This window comes from Aquarana catesbeiana, linkage group LG08 (assembly GCF_042186555.1).
Source record: "Aquarana catesbeiana isolate 2022-GZ linkage group LG08, ASM4218655v1, whole genome shotgun sequence".
Taxonomy (NCBI): Eukaryota; Metazoa; Chordata; class Amphibia; order Anura; family Ranidae; genus Aquarana; species Aquarana catesbeiana.
The window spans coordinates 289,790,488-289,816,684 of NC_133331.1; the positions used below are offsets into that span (position 1 = coordinate 289,790,488).

General features: G+C 43.8%; 3 protein-coding genes across 3 annotated transcripts in view; all 3 read left to right on the plus strand.

The window, feature by feature from the left end:
• Positions 1 to 26,197, plus strand: part of LOC141104742 (uncharacterized) — a 352,606-nt gene that overhangs the window by 2,864 nt on the left and 323,545 nt on the right. The window lies entirely within an intron of this gene.
• Positions 5,952 to 26,129, plus strand: LOC141104683 (uncharacterized). The gene is made up of 8 exons (XM_073594351.1): positions 5,952 to 6,097; positions 6,891 to 7,024; positions 7,141 to 7,238; positions 7,331 to 7,879; positions 22,902 to 23,123; positions 23,220 to 23,411; positions 23,540 to 23,681; positions 24,457 to 26,129. The coding sequence occupies exons 2-8, from the start codon at positions 6,991 to 6,993 to the stop codon at positions 25,677 to 25,679; spliced, it is 2,460 nt and encodes an 819-aa protein (XP_073450452.1). The 5' UTR covers positions 5,952 to 6,097; positions 6,891 to 6,990; the 3' UTR covers positions 25,680 to 26,129.
• LOC141104734 (uncharacterized) lies at positions 7,761 to 12,709 on the plus strand. Its single transcript, XM_073594436.1, has 3 exons — positions 7,761 to 7,889; positions 8,008 to 8,149; positions 11,440 to 12,709. Exons 2-3 carry the CDS (start codon positions 8,068 to 8,070, stop codon positions 12,225 to 12,227), a joined length of 870 nt encoding a protein of 289 aa, XP_073450537.1. The 5' UTR covers positions 7,761 to 7,889; positions 8,008 to 8,067; the 3' UTR covers positions 12,228 to 12,709.

Genomic DNA, 26,197 nt, shown 5'->3' on the forward strand with positions numbered 1-26,197 from the left:
GCGTCCCTTTTCCTGCGCCGTGTGCGGAAAATGTTTTCACAAGAGTCAAAGCCTTGCTACACACCAGAGAATTCACACGGGTGTGCGTCCCTTTTCCTGTTCAGAGTGCGAAAAAAGTTTTTATGAGAAGCCGCACCTTCTCGCACACCAGAGAGTTCACACGGGGGAGCGCCCCTTTTGCTGCTCGGAGTGCGGAAAATGTTTTTCCGACAAAGGAGGCCTCAACAAACACCAGAGAATTCACTCTGGTGAGCGCCTCCTTCCTTGTTCGGAGTGCGGAAAAGGTTTCACCGACCAAAGACGCCTTCGCATACACCAGAGAGTTCACACTGGTGAGCGCCCCTTTACCTGTTCGGAGTGCGGAAATTGTTTTTCGAAAAAAGAAAGCCTCGTTATACACCAGAGAATTCACACGGGTGTGCGTCCCTTTAGCTGTCCGGAGTGCGAGAAATGTTTTCATGACAAAGGAAGCCTTACTAAACACGTTAAGAAATCTCATATTGGTGTTCCTGACCAAACACCGGTTCAAATACACCAGACAGTTCACACGGGTGAGCGCCCCTTTTCCTGTTCGGAGTGCGGAAAGTGTTTTTCTAAGAAAGAAACCTTTGTTAACCACCAGAGAATTCACACGGGTGAGCGCCCCTTTAGCTGTCCGGAGTGCGGGAAATGTTTCCGTGATAAAGGAAGCCTTAGTAAACACATTAAGAAAACTCACATTGGTGTTCCAAATCCTGACCAAAGCCACGTTCATACACCCCAGAGAGTTCACACTGGTGACCGTCCCTTTTCCTGTTCGGAGTGCGGCAAGTGTTTTTCTAGAAAAGAAACCCTCGTCGTACACAAGAGAATTCACACTGATGAGCGTCCCTTTAGCTGTACGGAGTGCGAAAAATGTTTTCACGATAAAGGAAACCTTAGTAGACACATTAAGAAAGATCATATTGGTTTGTCTGACCAAAGAAGCCTTCCTAAACACAAGAGAGTTCACACCATTGAGCGTCCCTTTTCCTGCTCAGAGTGCGGACATCGTTTTACGAGAAAAGACACCCTTGTTATACACGAGAGAACTCACACGGGTGAGCGTCCCTTTAGCTGTCCGGAGTGCGGAAAATGTTTTTTTGATAAGGGAAGCCTTAGCAAGCACATTAAGAAAACTCATATTGGTGAACGCTCCTTTTCCTGTTCGGAGTGCGGAAAAAGTTTTTCTGATCAGACAAACCTTCGTCGACATGAAAAAAGATTACACATGTGACCGAACATATTTATGTTCGAAGTGTGGAAAATATTTTTTTCCAAGAAAGAATCCCCCCTTCTTATACACCAGAGAATTCCCTCAGGTGAGCATGCCTTATTCATGTTCAGAGTGCGGGAAATCTTTCGCTCCCAAAGGAGAACTTGTTACCCACCAGAAAAGCCACTCAGGTGAGCATACACTATATCACCAAAAGTTTTGGGATGCCTGTCTTTACACACACATAAACTTTAATGGTATCCCAGTCTTAGTCCGTAGGGTTCAATATTGAGTTGGCTCCGCCCTTTGCAGCTATAACAGCTTCAACTCTTCTGGGAAGGATGTCCACAAGGTTTAGGAGTGTGTCTATGGGAATGTTTGACCATTCTTCCCGAAGAGCATTTGTAAGGTCAGGCACTGATGTTGGATTAGAAGGCCTGGCTCGCAGTCTCCACTCCACTCAGGTTGAGGTCAGGCCAGTCAAGTTCTTCCACCCTAAGCTCGATCATCCATGTCTTTATGGACCTTGCTTTGTGCACTGGTCAAAAACATTTGGTGGAGGGGGATTTTTGTGTGGGGTTGTTTTTCAGGGGTTGGGCCCCTTAGTCCCAGTGAAGGGAACTCTTAAGGCGTCAGCATACCAAGACATGTTGGACAATTTCATGCTCCCAACTTTGTGGGAACAGTTTGGGGACGGCCCCTTCCTGTTCCAACATGACTGCTCACCAGTACACAAAGCAAGATCCATAAAGACATGGATGAGCGAGTTTGGGGTGGAGGAACTTGACTGGCCTCCACAGAGTCCTGACCTCAACCCGACAGAACATCTTTGAGATGATTAAGAGTGGAGACTGCGAGCCAATGCTTCTCATCCAACATCAGATGTGCTTCTGGAAGAATGGTCAAACGCTCCCATAGACACACTCCTAAACCTTGTGGACAGCCTTCCCAGAAGAGTTGAAGCTGTTATAGCTGCAAAGGGTGGGCCAACTCAATATTGAACCCTACGGACTAAGACTGGGATGACATTAAAGTTCATGTGCGTGTAAAGGCAGGTGTCTCAATACTTTTGGTAATATAGTGTATTTATTGATGTTCAGCGTGCGAGAAATGTTTCAACAAAAAAGGAACCCTTGTTAGGCAACCGTGAATTCCCTGAGGTGAGTGTCCCAATTTAAGTACAGAGTGCAGGAAATGTTTCACTAAGAAACACTCCCTTCTTGCACACATGATGAGACACAGCTCAGAGCATCCAAACAACTTTCAGACTGCAGTAAATGTTTTACGGATCTCATAAGTCCAAATGTAGAGGTCTACAAAGAAAGGAAGATGGCGGTGGATTTTTGTGGGCACCGCGCATGCTCTGCACATTTCTTTATAAGCAGTGAGCGTGGTTGTTAAATATTTTATTGTTACTTTTCTAGGAATAATGTATAAAAGATGAATAAAAAAGTTCAATGAGTTTTGAAAATTTTAGTCACATGGCTAAAATAACGACCCTTCTACTTGTATTAAAGCTTTGTGAATTGAGTCTCATATATTGTGTTTCAATGTTTATGTTGTTTTTCATTCTGTAAATATTAAAACTCGATCAAATTATTGTTTTTCGTTTTATTTTTGTATTGTGTAAATGTGATGGGAGGTATAAACTGTGTGTGTAATCATCGATGTATCCTAATAGAAGAATGGACCACGGTGCAAATGATGCAACATAATGTTGCCTGCATTATTTACTGTATATATATCACAAGGTGGTAATGTCATACCTCGCAACCATCCCGGATTACAAGGGACTGTCCATGGATGTCAACAAAATCCTGGAATCCTGCAGGCCAAGATCCCGGTGCCAGAACAAGTTCAGGCATTTGGCTCCAATAATGTACCTCGGAAGGGCACCCAGCATCCATATGATATGCCCTTCATCTCCTGCAGGGTGCCCCACGTCCTCAACACCATCATCATCCATTCTATATCAACCGTCATCTCTCCCCACCGGCCATACCTTCCCGGCCATGTCATACCTTCCAACTGTCCTGTTTTCTGCGGGACTGTCTTCAGATTTTAACAAAACCCTCAATAATAATGTACCTTTTAGGGGTGCGCTGGCACCCAGATTATGTGCCCCTGCATCTCCTGAAGGGTGCCCCGGGTTCCTGATCCCATGATCATGCATTCTATGGCATATCTCCCCGCCAGCTGTCTGTAACAATGACACACGGCCAAAGCTGAGGGAAGTTTCCTTCAGGCTTCTCAGCTCTGATGTGTCTCATGACCCAGGGAAGTTCAGGAAGAAGGACTCTCTTCCTGAACTTCCCTGTGTTATGAGACACCTCAGAACTCAGGAAGAAGGACTCCTCAGCCCAGGAAGAAGGGCTACTCCCTGGCATTAAGCCACACTCAGTGTAGGGAATGATGCAGAAGAGGAGATGGAATAATAGAATTTGTGCTGGGGGGGGGGTCGTGTTGGGAGGCGGAGTTTAGGGTGGGGGGAGAGGGTTTTTATCCAAAGGGGATAATTGGGGGGATAGTGTTAGAAGGGGGAATTTGATCTGAGAGGAGTGATTGGGGGAAAAGAAGATTTGTACTGAAAGACCAATTTGGGTAGAGGGGTTTGTGCTGGAAGGGGAAAAGGATTTGTGCTGGGAGGGGGGATAGGAGGAGAATATTTATGCTTCGAGGGGGGAGGTTTGGGGAGGAGGAGGATAAGTACTAGAGAAGGGATTTGGGTGGGGGGGGGTTGTGCCAGAAGGGGGGACATAACTTGTTCTGGGAGAACTCTGAGGAGCTTTGAGGGGGACAAGTATTTGTGCTGGATTTTTTTGGAAGGGGCGAAGGGATTTTTGCTGAAAGGGTAAAGCGGGGAGAATATTGCTTGCAGGGGAAATTTCGCCCCTCTTGACACCTACACTGTGTGTTACACACCCCTGACTCCTGCACTCTTTTGTACTCCTGACCTACCTCTGCAAGGAGAAGGGGACCCCACCCTGCAAGAGAAAAGAGAAGCAGTGTGTAGATGTCCTTCAGTCTCAAGTTCTAAAGTTGGGAGGTATGTGATGTTATGTAGCGGGGTGGCTTGTATACAATTTAAACCCTCTTGAACTTGGCAGTGAGTGGTGCCCAATGGCTCCCTGGAATCCTTTACCATGGGGCCTTCAGGGTTCCACTCTCTGAGATGGTCCTTCACTAGCTATTTTCCATCTAGAAGCTTTTAAAGGCAGCCCAACCTGGCTTGACCAGGATTTCATGACATATTGGACTCTGGGGAGCCCACATTTACCAATTGCACAGGAAAGTTCCATGCGAAGTTCTTGTTTCTTAGAAATATTGCAATGTCCAGACTGATGGATATCTTTTATATTACTTTTCTAATAAATGGAAACAAACAAGGTTCTGTACATTCAGCCACTCTCCAGGTGGTGGGACAATAGGTTGGTAACAAATCACAGAGTTACACAAAAGTTACTTCTCACACACATCATAGGCACACTTATAATTACACCCCAAAACACGTTCTGCTACCCCTTCCAAGTATGGAGATACCAAATGTGTGAGACTTTTTCACAGCCTAGATGCATATAGGGGCCCAACATCCAAGGAGCACCTTTGGGAATTTAAGGAGCATAAAGTACGCATCTAATTTCCTGGCTGCCTATCACATTTTTGAAAGCCCTGGTCCACCAGGACAGCAGAAACGCCCACAAAATTACCCCATTTTGGAAAGTAAACACTCCAAGGTATTTTCTGAAAGGCACAGTTAGTCTGTAGAAAATGCTATTTTTTTGCCACAAGATTTTGGAAATGAAGAAAAGAAGATCAAATGTAATTTTTTACACAAAGTTGTCAATTAATAGGATATTTCTCACACACTTCATAGGCATACTTAGATTTACACCCCAAAACATATTATGCTACTCCTGAGTATCGTGATACCACATGTGTGAGATTTTTTTCACAGCCTAGCCACACATAGGGCTCCAAAATCCAAGGAGCACCTTCATATTCAGGTATACCAGAGGGCTCCAAAATCCAAGGAGCACCTTCATATTCAGGCATACCAGAGGGCTCCAAAATCCAAGGAGCACCTTCATATTCAGGCATACAATAAATTACACATCTAAATTCTGGACTACCTATCACATTTGTGGAGGTTCTGGAGCACCAGGACAGCAGAAACACCCACAAAATGACCCCATTTTGAAAAGCAAACACTCCAAGGTATTTTCTAAGAGACTTAAAGAAATGGTGGGCTGGCAGCAGCCGCTGTTGTTTGCATGTAGCTGCTTGCAGTGCAGTGGGTGCGGTTTGGGATAGAGGTTCAAGGTCCCTCATTTGCAGCTCTAAACTGATAACCTGCAAGGGCATTTAAGGTTTTACCGAATGATCATTTTGGGTACCGTCATTTTTCACCTTTTCATGTGCACATTTGACATATATTTATTTAACACAACCTCATCTTTTATTTTATAAAAAAAAAAGGATTCTATTTTGTGTGTGCACTAAAATTCATTTTAGTGTATTTTTTTTTTTTAAATCCTGTGTAGAGGATGTACAAATACAGATAAAATATGTTATTATTGATTTAACTGAAGTATAATCTACGTGTGTCATAATGTAAGAATTATAACCGAAGAATGAGCTACAGGGCAGAGGGCAAAATCTTACAACATAACGTAAGATGCAGTTATTAAAATCACCACAAGATGGCAATATAAATAAATGTGCGTGGAACGCTCAAACAGGAAGTGATGTAAAGTAGGAATGGGAAATCATGTAAGGTAAGACGTTATATAAGGGAAAGACAGAAGGCTCTGAGAAAGAGAAGAACGAGGTGGATTGGAGACGTCGCTGGATTACACAGAGGAGGTAATAAGATATTATTTTATATTTACACCCAGTAACCCCCCGTCATGTCCGTCCTCTTCCTCCATAGTCACTGTGATGTCTTTTATCTCCAACATCCACTACTACAGACATATCACATCCTGTATATTGGAGTTATTTTATAATATGTGTCCAGATACATCCTAAATATAGAGCCATTTATCCAACTGTCCATCCAGAGCCTCTGGTTTATAGACCGGATACATCCTACATATAGAACCATTTATTAAATTGTCCATCCAGAGCCTCTGGTTTATAGACCGGATACATCCTAAATATAGAACCATTTATCCAACTGTCCATACAGAGCCTCTGGTTTATAGACCGGATACATCCTAAATGTAGAACCATTTATCCAACTATCCATCCAGAGCCTCTGGTTTATAGACACAGTGTGTGTTTCCTACAGATAGATAAGTTAAACACATAGATCAAATGACATAAATAGGGACCACCATCAAGTGAAGGAAAGAATATTACAAAAATTCTAGATGAATGCTCTGCATACTGCTATACACTCTTACATTTTTCTATATTTTGGGAATTTTGGAATTCTTACAATACCTGTTCAAATTGGCCAACTGCATCAAAGTAATCCCTCTCTGGCCAGTCCCGAATCTACTCAAAATGCAAATACTTATCTGTTTACAGCCTATATGGGACATAACGTAGTGCCAATATTGGGCAGACAAACACAGCTGGAGGGTATTAAACCTGACCAGGTAGGTGAGGAGGATTCTGGGAATGTACTTAGTGATAATTTAATTGTATACAGGATAAAGGAAGTAGTGAAGAGGACATCTGTGCAGTTGAAAATCAGCTACCAATCGCATGATCCATCTTCAGAAGAACACAAGGATCTCTACAAGGACATCATGATGGACAACCAGCCGCCCCTCACATCATCGGGTAAGAGGAGACTTTATTGTAAAGGAGAGAGCAGTACGGAGGGTCCACCTAGATCCCCCATCATCTGATAAACACATAGAAACAATGTATTCAGTCAGTGTGTGTGTTTCCTATAGATGGATCCAGTAATAGGAACCCACCAGAGAGATGTCCCCGTCCTCTGTATTCCCGGGATTCCACACAGGAAGATCACACCTTCCCTCACCATCATCAGGTAGATGAGGAACAATCACTGATAGTATCATTAGGATCTGTACATTATCTGCATTGTTACAATTGATGTCATTTTTATTATTATATATTCAGAGTGGAAACCTGAGAAATTCTAAAGTTGAAGTTAAGGAAGAGATAAAAGAGGATGATGATGAGAATGGGATGATGGAGGAGTCAGAATTTCCAAAACAACACAAAGATCTGTACCAGGAAACCATGGTGGAGTCATCCGGCTACAGAAACCAACCAGAGAGATGTCCCCATCCTCTGTATTCTGAGGATTCCACACAGGTCAATATTAAAGAAGAGATAAAAGAGGAGGATGATGAGGATAGTGTAATGGAGGAGACAGAGTTTCGAAAAGGACCCAAGAAGCAGTACCAGGACACCACGGTGGAGTCATCCGGCTACCAAAACCCACCAGAGGATTCCACACAGGTCGATATTAAAGAAGAGATAAAGGAGGAGGAGGATGAGGATAGTGTAATGGAGGAGACAGAGTTTCGAAAAGGACCCAAGAAGCAGTACCAGGACACCATGGTGGAGTCATCCAGCTACAGAAACCCACCAGAGAGATGTCCCCGTCCTCTGTATTCCCGGGATTCCACACAGGAAGGTCACACCATCCCTCACCATCATCAGGTAGGAGGAGGTAGAGTATATACAGCTTAAAAATGATTCCAAATTGTATGAGATAATCATCTCTGAGGTCTCCGGATATTTGTACTTAGGTTTTGAGGATGGTCCTTTTTACCATTTTGTGGTTTTAGGGTGAGCAACTCATTAATATAAAAGCTGAGGTGAAGAAGGAAGAAGAAGAGACGTATGTGATGGGTGATCAGCAATGCACGAAGGAGGATGAGGTTATGGATCCCATTAAAGAAGAGGAATCTTCTCCAGATATCGGCTCAAGTGAGTAATGAGCAAAAATTGTTCACGTTTCACTTTTACAAGTTTAAGGCCACAAATGCCGCTAAAATCCAAATCCATGCTTCTTTAGAACCAGTTTGCACCCAAGTGCTGACTTAATAAGATCCACGGGCAGTTTTACTCTCCAAGAAGTCTCAGAAGCAAATTTCAATATACTTCATTATAGTCTGACACAATACAAGGGATGTTTTTCTCGGCCTTTCCAAGTGTAAAGACAATGGCATTCTAAGCCTAACTCTAGAAAAGTAGAAATTGTTAGAGGGCTGTACTAACTGGTAGTGAAACAAAGACTGGGTGGAACCAGAAAAACATATCAAATACTTCAAATAATAGATTGTTGTGGAAGCAAACACTTACTGCTGGACCAACATGACAAAGGTCCATTTCTATAATGTGATATTTCCAACAAACAGTTTGAAGAAAGGTCCACCTCCATTCCTCAAAATAACCAAGACATCAATGTCCATACATTATCACCCAGTATGCATGTTTGCTTATTTTGCCCAATTCATTAAATGTTTTGTTTTTCTGCATTCGTTTTACAATTGTATGCAGGCAGGGGCAGACTGACAACTCATGGGGCCCCCCAGGCAAAAGAAGATCATGGTACCCCCTGTGTCCCCGCCCACACTTAAGCCCCACCTACATATTGCACTACCCACATTAAATGCGTTTGTCACAGAACGGGGGTGGGAGAGAGGGGGGGGGAGAGAGAGATGGGGTGGGGGCAAGAGAGAGAAGGGGGTGAGATAGAGAGGGAGCGAGAGAGAAGAGGGTGGGGAAGGGTGAGAAAAAGAAAGGGGATGAGAGAGTGGGGGTTAGAGGGGGAGAGAGCAAAAGAGGGGGACAAGAGAGAGAGAAAGATGTGAGAGAAAGGGATGGGAAAGAGGTTGAGAGAGAGGGGGTTATAAAGAAAGAGAGGGGGTGAGAGAGAGAGGGGGGAAGACAGAGGGGCAAGAGAGAGACAGGGTGGGAGAGGGGGTGAGAGAGAGGGTGGAAAGAGGGAGGGGAGAGAGGAAGGCGCAAGGGAGGGGGAAACAGAGGGGGTGAGAGAGAGGGCGAGGGGGTGAGAAGGAGAGGGATGAGAGAGAGAGAGTGAAAGAGGGGAGGGAAAGAGGGGGGTGAGAATGAGAGGGGGGTGAAAGGGGGTCAGACAGAGAGGGGGTGAGGGAGAGAGGGGGGAAAGAAGGGGGTGAGAGAGAGGGGGGTGAGGGGAGAGAGAGAGGTATGAGGGGGGTGATAAGAGGGATGAGAGATAGGGAGAGAAAGAGGGGAGGGGAGGGAACGAGGGGGGTGAGAACGAGAGGGGGGGTGAGACATAAAGGGGTGGGAGATAGGTTGAGAGAGGGGGTGAGAGAGAGACGGGTCTGAGGGGTGAGAAAGGTGTAAAAAGGGGTCAGAGAGAGAGTGAGGTGAGAGAGAGAGAGAGAGAGAGAGAGAGGGGGGAGGGTAGCGAGAGGGGGGAGGGGTCAGAGAGGGGGGTGAGGGAGAGGTGTGAGAGAGAGGGGGTGAGAGAAAGGGAGGTGAGAGAGAGGGGGATGAGAGGGAGAGGGGGTGAGAGAAAGTTAGGTGAGAGAGAGGGGGATGAGAGGGAGAGGGGGATGGAAGGGAGAGGGGGTGAGAGAAAGGGAGGTGAGAGAGAGGGGGTGAGAGGGAGAGGGGGTGAGAGAGAGAGGGGGGTTAGAAAGAGAGATAAGGGTGAGAGAGGGGGAGAGAGAGAGAGAGAGAGAGAGAGAGAATGGGAGAGAGGTGAAAGGGTGGTGAGGGGGGGTGACGGAGATAGGGGGTGAGAGAGGAGTGGGGTGTCTGCAGTCCCTCCCTCCTGTGTCCCAATCCTGTCCCAATCCATGTCTGTGGGTAGGTGTGTGTAATGCCCGGTTCCTGCTAGCAGTAGGACGTTCATGACCATCAACAGGCAGGGCCCGTTCTCATTCTGGTGGGAGGTGCTGTGCTGCGCTCCTTCCAGCGGATCCATTTAGTGTGATATCTGGACTGTCCCAGCGTCCCCTGCACGTCCTCGTCTTTCGGGCCCCCTGTGAGCCTATCTTCCGGGCCCGCCCTTACTGCTCGCACTTCCTGTGGCCTCCGTCTGTGAGGCCGGCCACTCGCCAGTGGAGATTGTATTCAGAGATGGGTGCTGTCATCTTGCCTGTGCTCCGAAGGTCTTGGCTGCCCACTCCCCACCACCGGACCTGGACTCTCCATAATCGAGCCCCTACTAGCCCCGGGCCCCTCGGGCAGTGCCCGACTGCCCGATGGGTCAGTCCGCCCCTGTTTGCAGGTACATATCTTTCCTCACATCATGATTCAAAAAATTAGGTGGGGATATTGTACACCATCCTAGCATCCTAGGAACCAATGAAGCTTGTGGCCCGCCCAGCGTGAAGTGCCAATAGCAATATTGCCCACCAACTGAATGACCCGAGCTAGAGGGCGGGCGAACATGCCAACTCTGGCAAGTTTGGTTTGCATATTTTGTATACCAATGAATGACTAGAGTTGGGAGCAAAGCCTGCATTATTTCAAGCTTGAATCTCATCCCTATTGTATATCATATGAAATGTTCACCTCTGGTCTTTCATATAACCTCACACTACCAACAAATGTGGTGAAAGCACTACATATGAAAGGTCCATCTCCATTTCTCAATATAACGTCATGTTCCCAACAAATGAGGGGGAGATACTGTACACCATATGAAAGGTCCATCTCCATTCCTCAATATAACGCCCCCATGTTCCCAACAAATGAGGAGGAGATACTGTACACCATATGAAATGTCCATCTCCATTCCTCAATATATTATCATGTTCCTAACAAATGAGGAGGAGATACTGTACACCACATGAAAGGTCCATCTCTATTCCTCAATATAACGTCATGTTCCCAACAAATGAGATGGAGATACTGTACACCATATGAAAGGTCCATCTCCATTCCTCAATATAATGTCATGTTCCCAACAAATGAGGAGGAGATAGTGTACACCATATGAAATGTCCATCTCCATTCCTCAATATAATGTCATGTTCCTAACAAATGAGGAGGAGATACTGTACACCACATGAAAGGTCCATCTCTATTCCTCAATATAACGTCATGTTCCCAACAAATGAGATGGAGATACTGTACACCATATGAAAGGTCCATCTCCATTCCTCAATATAATGTCATGATCTCAACAAGTAATGTCATCAATGCACACATACTGTTGCCAGAATACAAGGTGTACAAAAACAAACATAACATGTTTAAAAATTTCATTCCAACAGACGAACAGTATTTTTCAAAGACGAATACATTGGAAAGACATCCTATTACATCTCCAGGTTGCAATGCGGAAGATAGTGACTTTACACAATTACCTCCAAAAGTAACACTTTGCTGGTTGATAAGAACAACGGATCCTTCTAATCCTGAGGAATCTTCTGATCAATCCCATACTATGACTTCAGATGTCGATCTAAGATCAATGGGTCCTTCTAATCCTGAGGAATCTTCTGATCAATCCCATACTATGACTTCAGATGTCCATCTAAGTTCTCACAGTGCTGATAGATCAACAGATCCATCCGATCCCGGGAAATCATCAAGCCTTCAGGAAGCTCACACAGGAGGAAGCTCGTTGTTATGTTTGGTGTGTGGGAAAACATTCACTAATAAAAAAGCACTTGTTAAACACCAGAAATCTCACAAGACTGAGCCTCCTTATTCATGTTCGGAGTGTGGAAAATCTTATACTAGCAAAGGAAGCCTTGTTATACACCAGAGAAGTCACACAGGGGAGCGTCCATTTACCTGTTCAGAGTGCGGAAAATGTTTTTCTGGCCAAGGCTGCTTACGTATGCATCAGAGAATTCACACAGGTGAGCGTCCCTTTTGCTGTTCAGAGTGTGGAAAATCTTTTTATAAAAACGAAATCTTTCTTAACCACCAGAGAATTCACACTGGCGCGCGTCCATTCAGCTGTCCAGAGTGTGGAAAATGTTTTCACTCAAATGGAAGCCTTGGTAAACACATTAAGAGAAATCATACAGGTGAAAGCCTTGTTGCCATTTGAGTGCGGAAAGTGTTTTTCTGACCAGACAAACCTTCGTAGACATGAAAAAAGATATGCGTACCTATTTATGTACAGAAATTTTTATTAAGAAACGCTCCCTACTTGAACATCCTAACAACTTTCAGACTGCAGTAAAAATATGTTTTACGGATAACATAAGTCTAAATGTAGAGGAATACATAGAAAGGAAGATGGTGGCGGATTAATGTGGGCGCCGCGCATGCTCAGTAGACACAATTCTCTATGAGCATTGAGCGTGCTTGTTAGGTTTTTGTTTTTTTTATTTATTGTTACTTTTCTAGGAATAAAGTACAAATAAATGAATAAAAAAGTCCAATGAGATTTGAAAATTCTAGTCACACGACTAAAAATAACGGTTCTTCTGCTTGTAATAAAGCTTTGTGAATTGAGCCTCATATGTTGTATTTCAATGTTCGCTTTGTTTTTCATCCTATAAATATTAAAATTCTATCAAATTGTTATTTTTCGTTTTTAATTTTTGTATTGTTTGAATGTGATGTGAGGTATAATCTGTGTGACTAATCGTCGATATATCTTAATCGAAAAATGGACTACGATGATCTGGATTTTTATGTTGTTTTTTATAGTATGTTGGTATTGGGTAGTTTTTTGGGTAATGCTAGAAAAAAAGGTGGTGTACTATCTAAATTTTGGTAGTTTCATTTTCTGTTATTTTTTTTTTAAATCTTTGTTTTTATTTTAGGTTGTATATCAAAACTATGGATGGTTTATTAGCATATAGTTTTAATGTAGTTTTACTCGGTACGAATTGCTGATATTGGCCTGAGGTGCCATGTTGAACTTCCAGTGACCAGTATGGGAGAGTGAGAGCGATAACACCAAATTTAACACACCTGCTCCCCATTCACACCTGAGACCTTGTAACACTAATGCCGTGTACACACGATCGCACATTCCAACAAAAAAATCAATGTTTTTTTTTCCGACGGATGTTGGCTCAAACCTGTCTTGCATACACACTGTCACACAAAGTTGGTCAGAAATTCAGAATGTCAAGAACGCGGTGACGTACAACACTTACGACGAGCCGAGAAAAATGAAGTTCAATAGCCAGTGCTGCTCTTCTGCTGCTCTTCTGCTTGATTCCGAGCATGCGTGGAGCTTTGTGCGTCGGAATCGTGTACACACGATCGGAATTTCTGACAGATTTTGTTGTCGGAAAATTTGAGAACCGGCTCTCAAATTTTGTGTGACGGAAATTCCGATGGAAAATGTCCGATGGAGCCTACACAAATGTCCGACAATAAGCTCCCATCGAACATTTTCCTTTGGAAAATCCGACCGTGTGTACGGGGCATTACGAGTCACATGACACTGGGGAGGGATAATGGCTAATTTGGGCCCAATTTGGACATTTTCACGTAGGGGTGTACTTACTTTTGTTGCCAGTGGTTTAGACATTAATGGCTGTGTGTTGAGTTATATTGAGGGGACAGCAAATTTACACTGTTATACAAGCTGTACACTCACTACTTTACATTGTAGCAAAGTGTCATTTCTTCAGTGTTGTCACATGAAAAGATAGAAGAAAATATTTACAAAAATGTGAGGGGTGTACTCACTTTTGTGAGATACTGTATTTATCACATGGTGGTGATGTCATACCTCCCAACCATCCCGGACTGCAGGGGACTGTCCGTGAATTTCAAAATCCCAGAGTCCTATAGTCCCAGATCAAGTTCAGGCACCTGACTCCAATAATGTACCTCGCAGGGGAACACAGGCATCTGGCACCCAGGTTATGTGCCCTTTATTTCTTGCAGGGTGCCCCAGGTCCTCAACACCAAGATCACCCATTCTGTGTCAACCAAAATCTTTCCCTGCCGGCCATACCTCCCTGGCCATGTCATGCCTTCCCACTCTCCTGTATTCTTCAGATTTCAACAAAATCCTGCAGTCCAACAACAAGTTCAGGCGCTTAGCATCAATAATGTACCTCGTAGGGGCACGCAGGCACCCGGCACCCAGGTATGTGCGCTTCATCTCCTGAAGGGTGCCCCAGGTCCTCAACACCATGATCACCCATTGTTTATCAACCGACATCTCTTCCTGCCGGCCATACCTTTCCGGTCATACCTTTCCGCCCATGTCATATCTTCCAACTGTCTCCAGATTTCAACAAAATCCCAGAGTCCAACAACAAGTTTGGGCACTTGGCATCAATAGTGTACCTCTCAGGGGTGTGCTGGTGCCACGACACCCAGATTATGGGCCCCTGCATCTTCTGAAGGGTTCCCCTGGTTTCCTCTGTGGCTCCTATGATAGACAGAACACTGGTCCAATGCCGGTGACGTCTATCCTAGGAGCTAGTCCAGGAGGACTGTGTGTGTCTGTGAGCGCTAAGTAAACAAGAGATCCTGGCTGTAATCCGGTGGTCCTCGCCCCCTCTCCTTCCCCTCCGAGGCAGCCAGGTAAAATATTGGCATATATCACGCACACATGATTTGCCCTCTATTTTCAGGGGGAAAAAGTCTGTGTTATATGTCGTTAAATACAGTACTTATAATTACACTCCAAAACACATTCTGCTACGCCTCCTGTGAATGGAGATATCACATCTGTGAGACTTTTTCACAGCCTAGATGCATAGAGGGGCCCAAAATCCAAGGATCACCTTTGGACTATCAATAAGCATAAATTACACATAAATTACGCATATAATTTCTTGACTACCTGTCAAGGCCCTTGAGCACCAGGGCAGTAGAAACACCCACAAAATGACCCCATTTTGGAGCGCAAACACTCCATGGTATTTTTTAAGGGGCATAATAAAAAAATTTTAAATGAAATTTTTTGTCACTAGTTTTAGGAAAACGCAGGAAAGAAAATGAAAATTGATTTTTGTTATACGCAAAGTTGTTAATTAATAATATATCTTTAACACACATCATAGGCATACCTAGAATTATTATTATTATACCTAGAATTACACCCCAAAACACATTCTGCTACTCCTCCCAAGTGTGACTTTTTCACAGCCTAGGCACACAGAGAGGCTCATAATCCAAGGAGCACCTTCAAGTATTCTAGGAGCATAAATTACACTTCTAATTTTCTGACTACCAATCACATTTTTTGGTGGCCTTGGAGCATCAGGACAGTGGAAACAGCCACAAACTGATGACATTATGGAAAGCAAACACTCCAAGGTATTTTCTGAAAGGTATAGTAAGTCTTTTGAAAATTTCATTTTTTTGTCACAAGTTTTAGGAAACTGCAGGGAAGAAAATGAAAAAAGTATTATATTTACACAAAGTTGTCAGTTAATAAAATATTTCTAACACATATCATGGCATACCTAAAATTACACCCCAAAACACATTCTGACACTCATCTAGAGTATGAGGATACCACATGTGTGAGACTTTTTAAAAGCCTAGCCACATAGAGAGACCCAAAATCCAAGAAGCACTTTCAGGCGTTTTAGGAGCATAAATTACACATCTAATTTTCTGACTACCAATAACATTTTATGGTGGCCTTGGAGCATGTCGTAGTTATGCAATAGACTTTTCTCTGTCAGCTTACCTGTCTCCATGTGTTCATCTCTAAAGACCAGCTGCCTCTCACCTGACTGGTTTTATAACCTCTCCTCTAAGCATGGCCCCACCCCAGGCCCTATCAGGGAACCCTATATTAACCTGTGCACTGCAAGCCAGCAGTGCTGATCAACCATTGTGTGTTAGCCTTTGTGTGTACTTGCTGTGTTTCCTACGCCTGATTCCTGTTACAGACTTTGGCCTGTTCTCGACTCTTCCTGTCTGCTTGTTACCCTGACATTTGGCGTGTTATGTTTATCCTTGTCTGCTAGTCGCCCTGACCTTTGGCTTACCCCTTACTTCCTTGTCGTTCCAGCCTGCTGCCTCCTTCCTCTTCTCCTGTAGTCTACGGTGAGCGTGAGCTGTGAGACCCTGGGGGCCGCGACCTGGAGCCAGGCTGCAGCGCAGTCCATCCTCACCACTAGAGGCTCTGGTGAACACCCGCTGGCTCTTAGACTCCACGCCCTGGGGAATCTATGCTCTAGCACCCACTGGGATCCATATTAGTTATCCTGTAGACCTGCTTCCTGAACCTTCCAGGGTTCAATCCGCAGCAGTCAGTCCTAGGGTCCACTACCTTAGCGGTGCACTTCTGACTCCTACAGAGTGCATCTGTCACCTGGTCCCAGGTGACCTGACAGAGCATCAGGACAGTGGAAACAAACACAAACTGATGACATTATGGAAAGCCAACACTCCAAGGTATTTTCTGAAAGGTATAGTGAGTCTTTTGAAAATGTCATTTTTTTTGTCACAAGTTTTTCGAAACTGCAGGAAAGAAAATGAAAAAAGTTTTATATTTACACAAAGTTGTCAATTAATAAGATATTTCTAACACATATCATAGGCATACTTAGAATTACACCCCAAAACACATTCTGCCACTCCTCGGAGTATGGGGATTCTACATGTGTGAGACTTTTTCAAAGCCTAGCCACATAGAAAGGCCCAAAATCCAAGGAGCACCTTCAGGTGTTCTAGGGGCATAAATTACAATCTATTATTAATCTAATTTTCTGACTACCAATCACATTTTTGGTGGCCTTGGAGCATCAGGACTGTAGAAACACCCACAAAATGATGACATTATGGAAAGCAAACACTCCAAGGTATTTTCTTAAAGGCATGGTGAGTCTTTGGAAGACTTAACTTTTTTCCACTAGTTTTTAGAAAATGCAGAATGAAAATGAAGATTACCATATTTATCGGCATATAACATGCACTTTTTTTCCCTTAAAATCAGGGAAAATCGTGGGTGCGTGTTATAAGCCGAACCGCTGCGTCAGAGGGGAAGGAGGGAATGTGCGCTGCCAAAATAGACAGAGCCGAGTGTACTGTGTACTCGGCTAGGCTCCGCTCCGCTCGCAGTCATGCCCAGTCCCGCCTCCTAGCATTTACGTCCCGCCATTGGACCGGTGTTGTGTCCATCATAGGAGCCGGGCCAAAGGGCAGCACTGGGCAGGACTGCGAGACGAACTGAGAGGAGCCGAGTACACAGGACATCCGGCTCTGTCTATCTCGGCGGTGCTCGTTCCCTCCTAAATTGAGTACCAGTAAAAATTTATCGATCATGCTGCAATTTTGGGCAAGGCTGCAGATGGACACTGTTAAGCAAGGCTGCAGATGGACACTGATCATTCTGCAATGATGGGCAAGGCTGCAGATGGACACTGATAAGGCTGCATTGATGGGCATTTAAAATGTAAGGTTTTTTTTCCCTTAAACTTCCCTCCTAAAAGTTTTTTTCCTTAAACTTCCCTCCTAAACTTGGGGTGCATGTTATACACCAGTGCGTGTTATACGCCGATAAATACTGTAATTTTTTTTTTTTTTACACAAAGTCATCATAATAACTGTAATAAGATATTTCTCACACACAGCAAGGGCATTCCAGAAGTGCAGGTGTCTGCAGGAGATGGCTGGGGCTGGAGTCTCACAGGAACGTAGTCAGCTGGATGTGCAGATGGGTCAGTTCAGGTGCAGGCAGGGACATGGTCAGCAAGCAGGCAAAGGATTGGTCCAGTCAACAGGCAGAACCATGGTCAATAAACACACACATAGATTTGTCTAAAAAAACTAATGTAAACTTGAAGAACTGATCCACACTCACTGACTGGTTGCTAGAGGTTACAGTACATCAGTACCGCTCACTGATTGGTTGCTAGAGATTACTGCAGTTAGTACAAGAGATGGTCAGAGACTGCAGACATAGTACAGAGGCTGCAGGCTGCGATGTACTACAGGAGAGGGTCAGAGACTGCAGGGTGTAGTACAAGACTTGGTCAGAGACTGCCGGTTGTAGTACAGGAGAGGGTCAGAGACTGCTGGCATACTACAGGAGAGGGTCAGAGACTGCTGGCGTACTACAGGAGAGGGTCAGAGACTGCTGGCGTACTACAGGAGAGGGTCAGAGACTGCTGGCGTACTACAGGAGAGGGTCAGAGACTGCTGGCGTACTACAGGAGAGGGTCAGAGACTGCTGGCATACTACAGGAGAGTGTCAGAGACTGCTGGTGTACTACAGGATAAAGTCTACAACTACATAACTTAATTTGAGCAACAAAATTGTTTAGTTCTCCGCTACACATCTCCCAATGGCCCTTGAACTCCTGAGCTTCGTTTGAGCCTTGCTGAGACCTGAGGGTAAGCAAGGGACAAGCAACAGACATTAGCAATCTCCATGAAATACAGGGCACCCACCTCCACTCCTGCCCCCCCCCCCAAAAAAAATTCAAAAACAGGCCCCCCATCAGCCATTTGACCCTATATAGGCCACCCACCGTCGCTTCCTATCACCCCCCAAAAAATATTAAAATAAATAAACAGGCCCTCCCCCGGCCATTTGTCCCCACAAAGCCCACCAACTGCCACTTCCTCTCGCCCCCCCCCAAAAATACAAAAACACGCCCCCCATCAGCCATTTGTCCCCCCCCCCAAAAAAAAAAATAAAACCCACAGGCTCCTTATCAGCCATTTGTACCCACAAATGCCACCCACCATCACTTTCTATTGCCCCTACAAAAAAAATATAAACCCCCAAAATACAAAAACAGGGCCCCCCATCAGCCATTTGTACCCATAAAGGCCACCCACCGCCGCTTCCTCTCACCCCCTAAATCCCCCCCAAAAAATTACCAAAGACAGGCTCCCCTTCAGCCATTTGTTCCCACCCCTGCCCCCCCCCATAAAAAAAAGAGAGAATTTAGAGAGCAGGCAAGTTCTCCACTGTCTCCACCGGTGGCTTCCTGGCTGTACAGCAATGCCTCTGACTGGTGGCACTGGCAGCAGCGTGATATGGTCATTCCTGTCTCGTGCAGCAGTAGCAGCAGCCTCCTCTGCCTCTCCACATGCTCGCACGAATGATGGCTGGTGTGATAACTCATGGCTAGTCAAGTGCTCGCCCCCTGTCGCTATTGACCAATCGCGGAAAATGTGACTTCCCTGAATCACCTAGTGCCGGCCGCTTAACTATGTCAATGCCAAAAGTCCCAATGTCCGGGACAGGGGCGGATTTTTGGGATTTTGCCTGGGACATGATTAGAATGGGACATGGGTCTGATTTCCGGGAATGCCCCGGGCAAATCGGGACTGTTGGCAACCATGATTTGATGTGGCTGCTGGATTCCTGGGGAAAGAATCTGTGGGTTCTTGCTGCTGGAATTACCGGGTTATGCGATCAGAAAAGGTTTTTTACCCCAATGCATAGAATGGTGAAAAACCTTAAGGCTTTAGAACCACTTTAAGACATCGCTAAATGATAATTAATTTTCTTTCTGCACCTTTTTATGGGCACACTTTTTTAGGTCTAGCACATTTGATATATAGTACACTCACCAGGCCACTTTATTAATTACACCGGTTCAATTGCTCGTTAACACAAATTGCTAATCAGCCAATCACATGGTAGCAACTCAATGCATTTAGGCATCTACACGTGATAAAGACAACTTGCTGAAGTTCAAACCGAGCATCAGAATGGGGAAGAAGAGGGATTTAAGTGACTTTGAACGCGGCATGGTTGTTGGTGCCAGACGGGCTGGTCTGAGTATTTGTGGGATTTTCAGGCACAACCATCTCTCGGGTTTACAGAGAATGGTGGGAAAAGAGAAAATATCCAGTGAGAGACAGTTGTGTGGAGGAATATGCCTTGTTGATGTCAGAGGAGAATGGGGCAGAAGATAGAAAGGCAACATAAACTCGAATAGCCACTCGTTACACCCAAGGTATGCAGAATACCATCTCTGAATGCACAACATATCCAACCTTGAAGCAGATGGGCTACAGCAGCAGAAGACCACACCGGGTGCCACTCCTGTCAGATAAGAACAGGAAACTGAGCCTACCATTTCGCACAGGATCACCAACATTGGACAATAGAAGATGGGAAAAACGTTGCCTGCTCTGATGAGTCTGGATTTCAGCTCAGACACTCAGATGGTGGGGTCAGAATTTGGCGCATGGATTCATCCTGCCTTGTATCATCGATTCAGGCTGGTGGTGGGGGTGTAATGGTGTGGGGGATGGGATATCACTGGTTCAGGCTGGTGGTGATGATGTAATGGTGTGGGGGGGGATAATTTTCTTGGCACACTTTGGGCCCCTTAGTACCAACTGAGCACGGTTATCACACCACATCCTACCTGAGTATTGTTGCTGACCATGTCCATGCCTTTATGACTACAGTGTCCCCATCTTCTGATGGCTCCTTCCAGCAGGATAATGCACCAAGTCACAAAGCTCCAATCATCTCACCACTGGACAATGAGGTCACTGTACTCCAATGGCCTCCACGCTCACCACATCTCATCCAATAGAGCACCTTTGAGATGTGGTGGAATGGGAGATTGGCATCATGGATGTGCAGCCAACAAATCTGCAGCAACTGTGTGATGTTATCATGTCACTATGGAGCAAAATCTCTGAGGAACGTTTCCAACACCTTGTTTTATCTATGCCACCAAGAATGAAGGCAAAAGGGGGTCCAACCCGCTACTAGCAAGGTGGACCTAATAAAAGGGCTGGGGAGTGTATATTTATTCACACAACCTCATCTTTTATTTTTTTCTTAAATAGAGGGATTTTATTTTGTGTGTGCACTAAAATTATTTTTTTGCTGAAAATATGGATAAACAGTCATGCAACATAAACAATTACAACCACCATTGTATTCTACAGGACCACTGCTTTCAGAACACATATAATAATCTGGGGGAATTCATATTTGATATTATCGCTATTTTATATTATATTTTATATATTTCCAGGCCAAATTGCAAATTTTAAAAGTGTAAATAATATACAACCCCCCCCCCCCCCCCCCCCAAAAAAAAAAACCAACAAATTGGTGCAGCAGTACATGGTAACCAGTCACCTTCTAACTTCAGCTTATTCAATTAAGGTTTGACAAAAAAAAAAAAAAAAACGATGGAAGCTGATCGGTTTCTATGCCGAGCTGCACCAGAATTTGCACTCTCCGGTTTTAGTAAATTAACCCCCAATGTGTGAAACATAACCGAAAAATGATCTACAGGGCAGAGGCCAAAATCTTACAACATAACGTAGACTGAAGTTATTGAAATCACCACAAGATGGCGGTATCAATTACTGCGCGTGGATTGCTCAAACAGGAAGTGATGTAAAACAGGAACAGGAAAAGATGTAAGGTGAAAACAAAGACGTTATATAAGGGAAAAACAGGAAGTTCCGGGTGAGAGAAGAATGAGGTGGAAAGGAGACATCATCGGATTACACAGAGGAGGTAATACGATATTATTTTATATTTACACCCAGTAACCCCCCATCATGTCCGTCCTCTTCCTCCATAGTCACCATGACGTCTTTTATCTTCAATATCCACTACTACAGACATATCACATCCTGTATATTGGAGTTATTTTATAATATGTGTCCAGATACATCCTCAATATAGAACCATTTATCCAACTGTCCATCCAGAGCCTCTGGTTTATAGACCGGATACATCCTAAATATAGAACCATTTATCCAACTGTCCATCCAGAGCCTCTGGTTTATAGACCGGATACATCCTAAATATAGAACCATTTATCCAACTGTCCATCCAGAGCCTCTGGTTTATAGACCAGATACATCCTAAATATAGAACCATTTATCCAACTGTCCATCCAGAGCCTCTGGTTTATAGACCGGATACATCCTAAATATAGAACCATTTATCCAACTGTCCATCCAGAGCCTCTGGTTTATAGACCAGATACATCCTATATATAGAACCATTTATCCAACTGTCCATCCAGAGCCTCTGGTTTATAGACCAGATACATCCTAAATATAGAACCATTTATCCAACTGTCCATCCAGAGCCTCTGGTTTATAGACCGGATACATCCTAAATATAGAACCATTTATCCAACTGTCCATCCAGAACCTCTGGTTTATAGACCGGATACATCCTAAATATGGAACTTTATCCAAATCACATGACCATATAGATAAGGACCACCGCCAAGTGAATGCAAAGATATTACAGGAATTGTAACTGAAACTGAATGCTCTGCCACACTGCTATACACTTACTTTTTTCTATATTTCAGGAATTTGAAATTCTTGCAATACATGTTCAAGCTGACAACTGTATCAAAATAATCCCTCTGTGGATTGTTTATTTGTGCACAGGATAAAGGAAGTATTGAAGAGGAAATCTGGCCAGCTGAAGAATAGCTGCCAGTCCCATGATACATCTTCAGAAGAACACAAGGATCGCTACAAGGACGTCATGATGGACAATCAGCCGCCCCTCACATCACCTGGTAAGAGGAGACTTTATTGTAAAGGAGAGAGCAGTACGGAGGGTCCACCTAGATCCCCCATCATCTGTTAAACACATAGAAACAATGTATTCAGTCAGTGTGTGTGTTTCCTACAGATGGATCCAGTAATGGGAACCCACCAGAGAGATGTCCCCGTCCTCTGTATTCCTGGGATTCCTCACAGGAAGATCACACCATCCCTCACCATCATCAGGTAGATGAGGAACAATCACTGATAGTATCATTAGGATCTGTACATTATCTGTATTGTTACAATTGATGTCATTTTTTTTTTCTATATTCAGAGTGGAAACCTGAGAGATTCAAAAGTTGAGATTAAAGAAGAGATAAAAGAGGAGGATGATGAGGATGGGCTGAAGGAGGAGTTTCCAAAACCACACAAAGATCTGTACCAGGACACCATGGTGGAGTCATCCAGCTACAGAAACCCACCAGAGAGATGTCCCCGTCCTCTGTATTCCGAGGATTCCACACATGAAGGTCACACCATCCCTCATCATCATCAGGTAGATGAGGAACAATTTATGTAGTTATGTAGTTATGATCTATACACAATCATATTTGTTACAATGATTTATTTTTTTTTTTTTATATATATTCAGAGTGGAAACATCGGAGATAATAATACTGATGTTAAAGAAGAGTATAAAGAAGAGGATGAGGAGTATGGAGTGATGAAGGAGCATTCAGGAGGACACAAGGAGTCACCTAGTAGCAGGAACCCACCAGAGAGATGTCCTCTGCCTTCCCAAAATTCCACACAGGAAGATCACACCATCCCTCACCATCATCAGGTAGGTGGAATTGAAGTATCTACAGCTTCAAAATGATTCCAAACTGTATGAGATCATCATCTCTGAGGTCTCTGGATTTTAGTGCTTTTGTTTTGAGGGTGTTCCTTTTTACCAATTTGTGATTTTAGGATAAGGAATTCATCAATATAAAAGCTGAGCCGAAGAAGGAAGAAGAAGAGACGTATGTGATGGGTGATCAGCAATGTACAGAGAAGGATGAGGTTATGGATACCATTAAAAAGGAGGAATCTTCTCTGTATATCAGCTCAGGTGAGTAATGAGCAGAAACTGATCACATTTTACTTCTACAAGTTTAAGGCCACAAATGTCGCTATAATCCAAAGCCATCCCTCTTGAGAACCAGTTGGCATCCAAGCATTGACTTGGCAGGATCCACAGGCAGTTTAACTCTCCAAGAAGTCTCAGACTCAAAGTCCAATATAGTTCATCATAGTCTGGCACAATACAAGGGATGTATTTCTTGGCCTTTCCATGCGTAAAGACAATGACATTCTAAGACTAACTCTAAAGAAGTAGAATAAAATTAGAGGACTGTACTATTTATAATAGTGACACAATGCCGGGGTGGAATCTGAGGGTAGGTTTGCCACCTGTCCGGGATTCACCCAGACAGTCCGGGTTTTGCATCATATGCCACATTATTCAGCCTGGACTGTGGCTTTTCACATGTTTTACATGTGTTCTTTCCACTCTTGTAGAATTTGCGGTCCCGTCGTATAGCATGTTCACTATCTCTGACCATTTACTGTAGCAGATCCACAATCTCTGAAAGTTTTCTTTAGTAATAATTGAACCAAACATGCAACCCTTTAGTGATATCAGAAGACACCCTCCACAGCTGTACATCATATGAACGGTATATCTTCGTTCTTCAGTATGTTGCCATTTTTTGATGAAATTAGGTAAGGGAAGGTCCATCACTATTCTTCACCATAACAATGTCATCAACACACAACTACTGTTGCCTCAATACAAGGAGTTAAAAAACAAACATAATGTATTTTTAAAAATTTCATTTCAACAGATGGACAGTATTTTTCAAAGGCCAATCCATTGGAGAAACATCCTATGAGATCTCCAGGTTGCACTGCAGAAGATGGTGACATTGCACAACACCCTCCAAAAGTACTTTACTGGTTGGTAAAACCAAGGGATCCACCTAATGCTGAGGCATCTTCTGGTAAATCCCATACCATGACTTCAGAAGTCCATCTAAGATCAATGGATCCTTCTAATCCTGAGGCATCTTCTGGTAAATCCCATACTATGACTTCAGATGTCCATCTAAGATCAATGGATCCTTCTAAATCTGAGGAACCTTCTAATAAATCCTATACTATGACCACTGATGTCCATCTAAGACCAATGGATCCTTCTAAACCTGAGGAACCTTCTGATCAATCCTATACTATGACTTCAGATGTCCATCTAAGATCAATGGATCCTTCTAAACCTGAGGAACCTTCTGATCAATCCTATACTATGACTTCAGATGTCCATCTAAGATCAATGGATCCTTCTAAACCTGAAGAAACTTCTGATCAATCCTATACTATGACTTCAACCCTCCATCAAAGTTCTCACAGTATTGACGGATCAATAGATCCATCCAATCTCCAGAAATCTTCTTCAAGTCATGAGGGAGCTCAAACAGGAGGGAACTCATTGTCATGTTTGGTGTGCGGGAAACTGTTCGCTAAGCCAAGAGCACTTCAAGCACACCAGAAAGCTCACAAGGCTAGGCCTCCATACTTATGTTTAGACTGTGGAAAATTGTTTGCTAAGAAACAAAGACTTGTTGTACACCAGAGAATGCACACGGGTGAGCGTCCCTTTCCCTGCACAGAGTGCGGGAGATGTTTTTCTGAGAAACAAAACCTTCTTGTACACCAGAGAATCCACACTGGCGAGCGTCCCTTTTGCTGTTCAGAGTGCGGAAAAACTTTTTCTGAGAAAGGAAGCCTTCACAAACACCAAAGAAGTCACACCGGCGAGCGACCCTATACATGTTCCGATTGCGGGAAATGTTTTTCTGTTAAGAAATTACTGCTTACGCACCAGAGAATTCATACCGGCGAGCGCCCCTTTTCTTGTCCGGAGTGCGGAAAAAGTTTTTCTGACTATGGAAACCTTCGTAAGCACCAGAGAGTTCATACCGGTGAGCGTCCCTTTTCATGCTTGCAGTGCGGAAAATCTTTTGCTGAACAAGGGAACCTTCGAAAACACGAAAAAAAATCACACTCGTGAGCGTTCATATTCATGTTCGGAGTTTGGAAAATGTTTTTTTTCCAAGAAAGAACCCCTTTCTTATACACCAGAGAATTCACTCAGGTGATCGTCCTTATTTATGTTCCATACGGAACTTCGGCACCAAATGTACGGACATGTGACTTGATTTTTCCTTAACAATGGTGGCGGTAAATATAGAGGACTTCAAAGAATATGAAGATGGTGGCGGACTAATGTGGGTACTACGCATGACCGGTAGGGGCTCTTTTTCATCAGCAGTGAGAATGCTTGTCAGGTATTTATTTGCTACTTTAGAAATAATGTAAAAAAATAAATCCATGAAAAACTCCAATGAAATGAGCCACTTGGCTAAAATACCAACCCTTCTACTTGTAATAAAGATTTGTGATCGAGTCTAATATGTTGTATTTCAATGTTATATATATTTTTTTCATTATTAAATTTACCATTTATAAATAATAAAACTATCAAATTATTGTTTTTCTTTAAATTTTTTTATTTTGTGTCAATTTGAT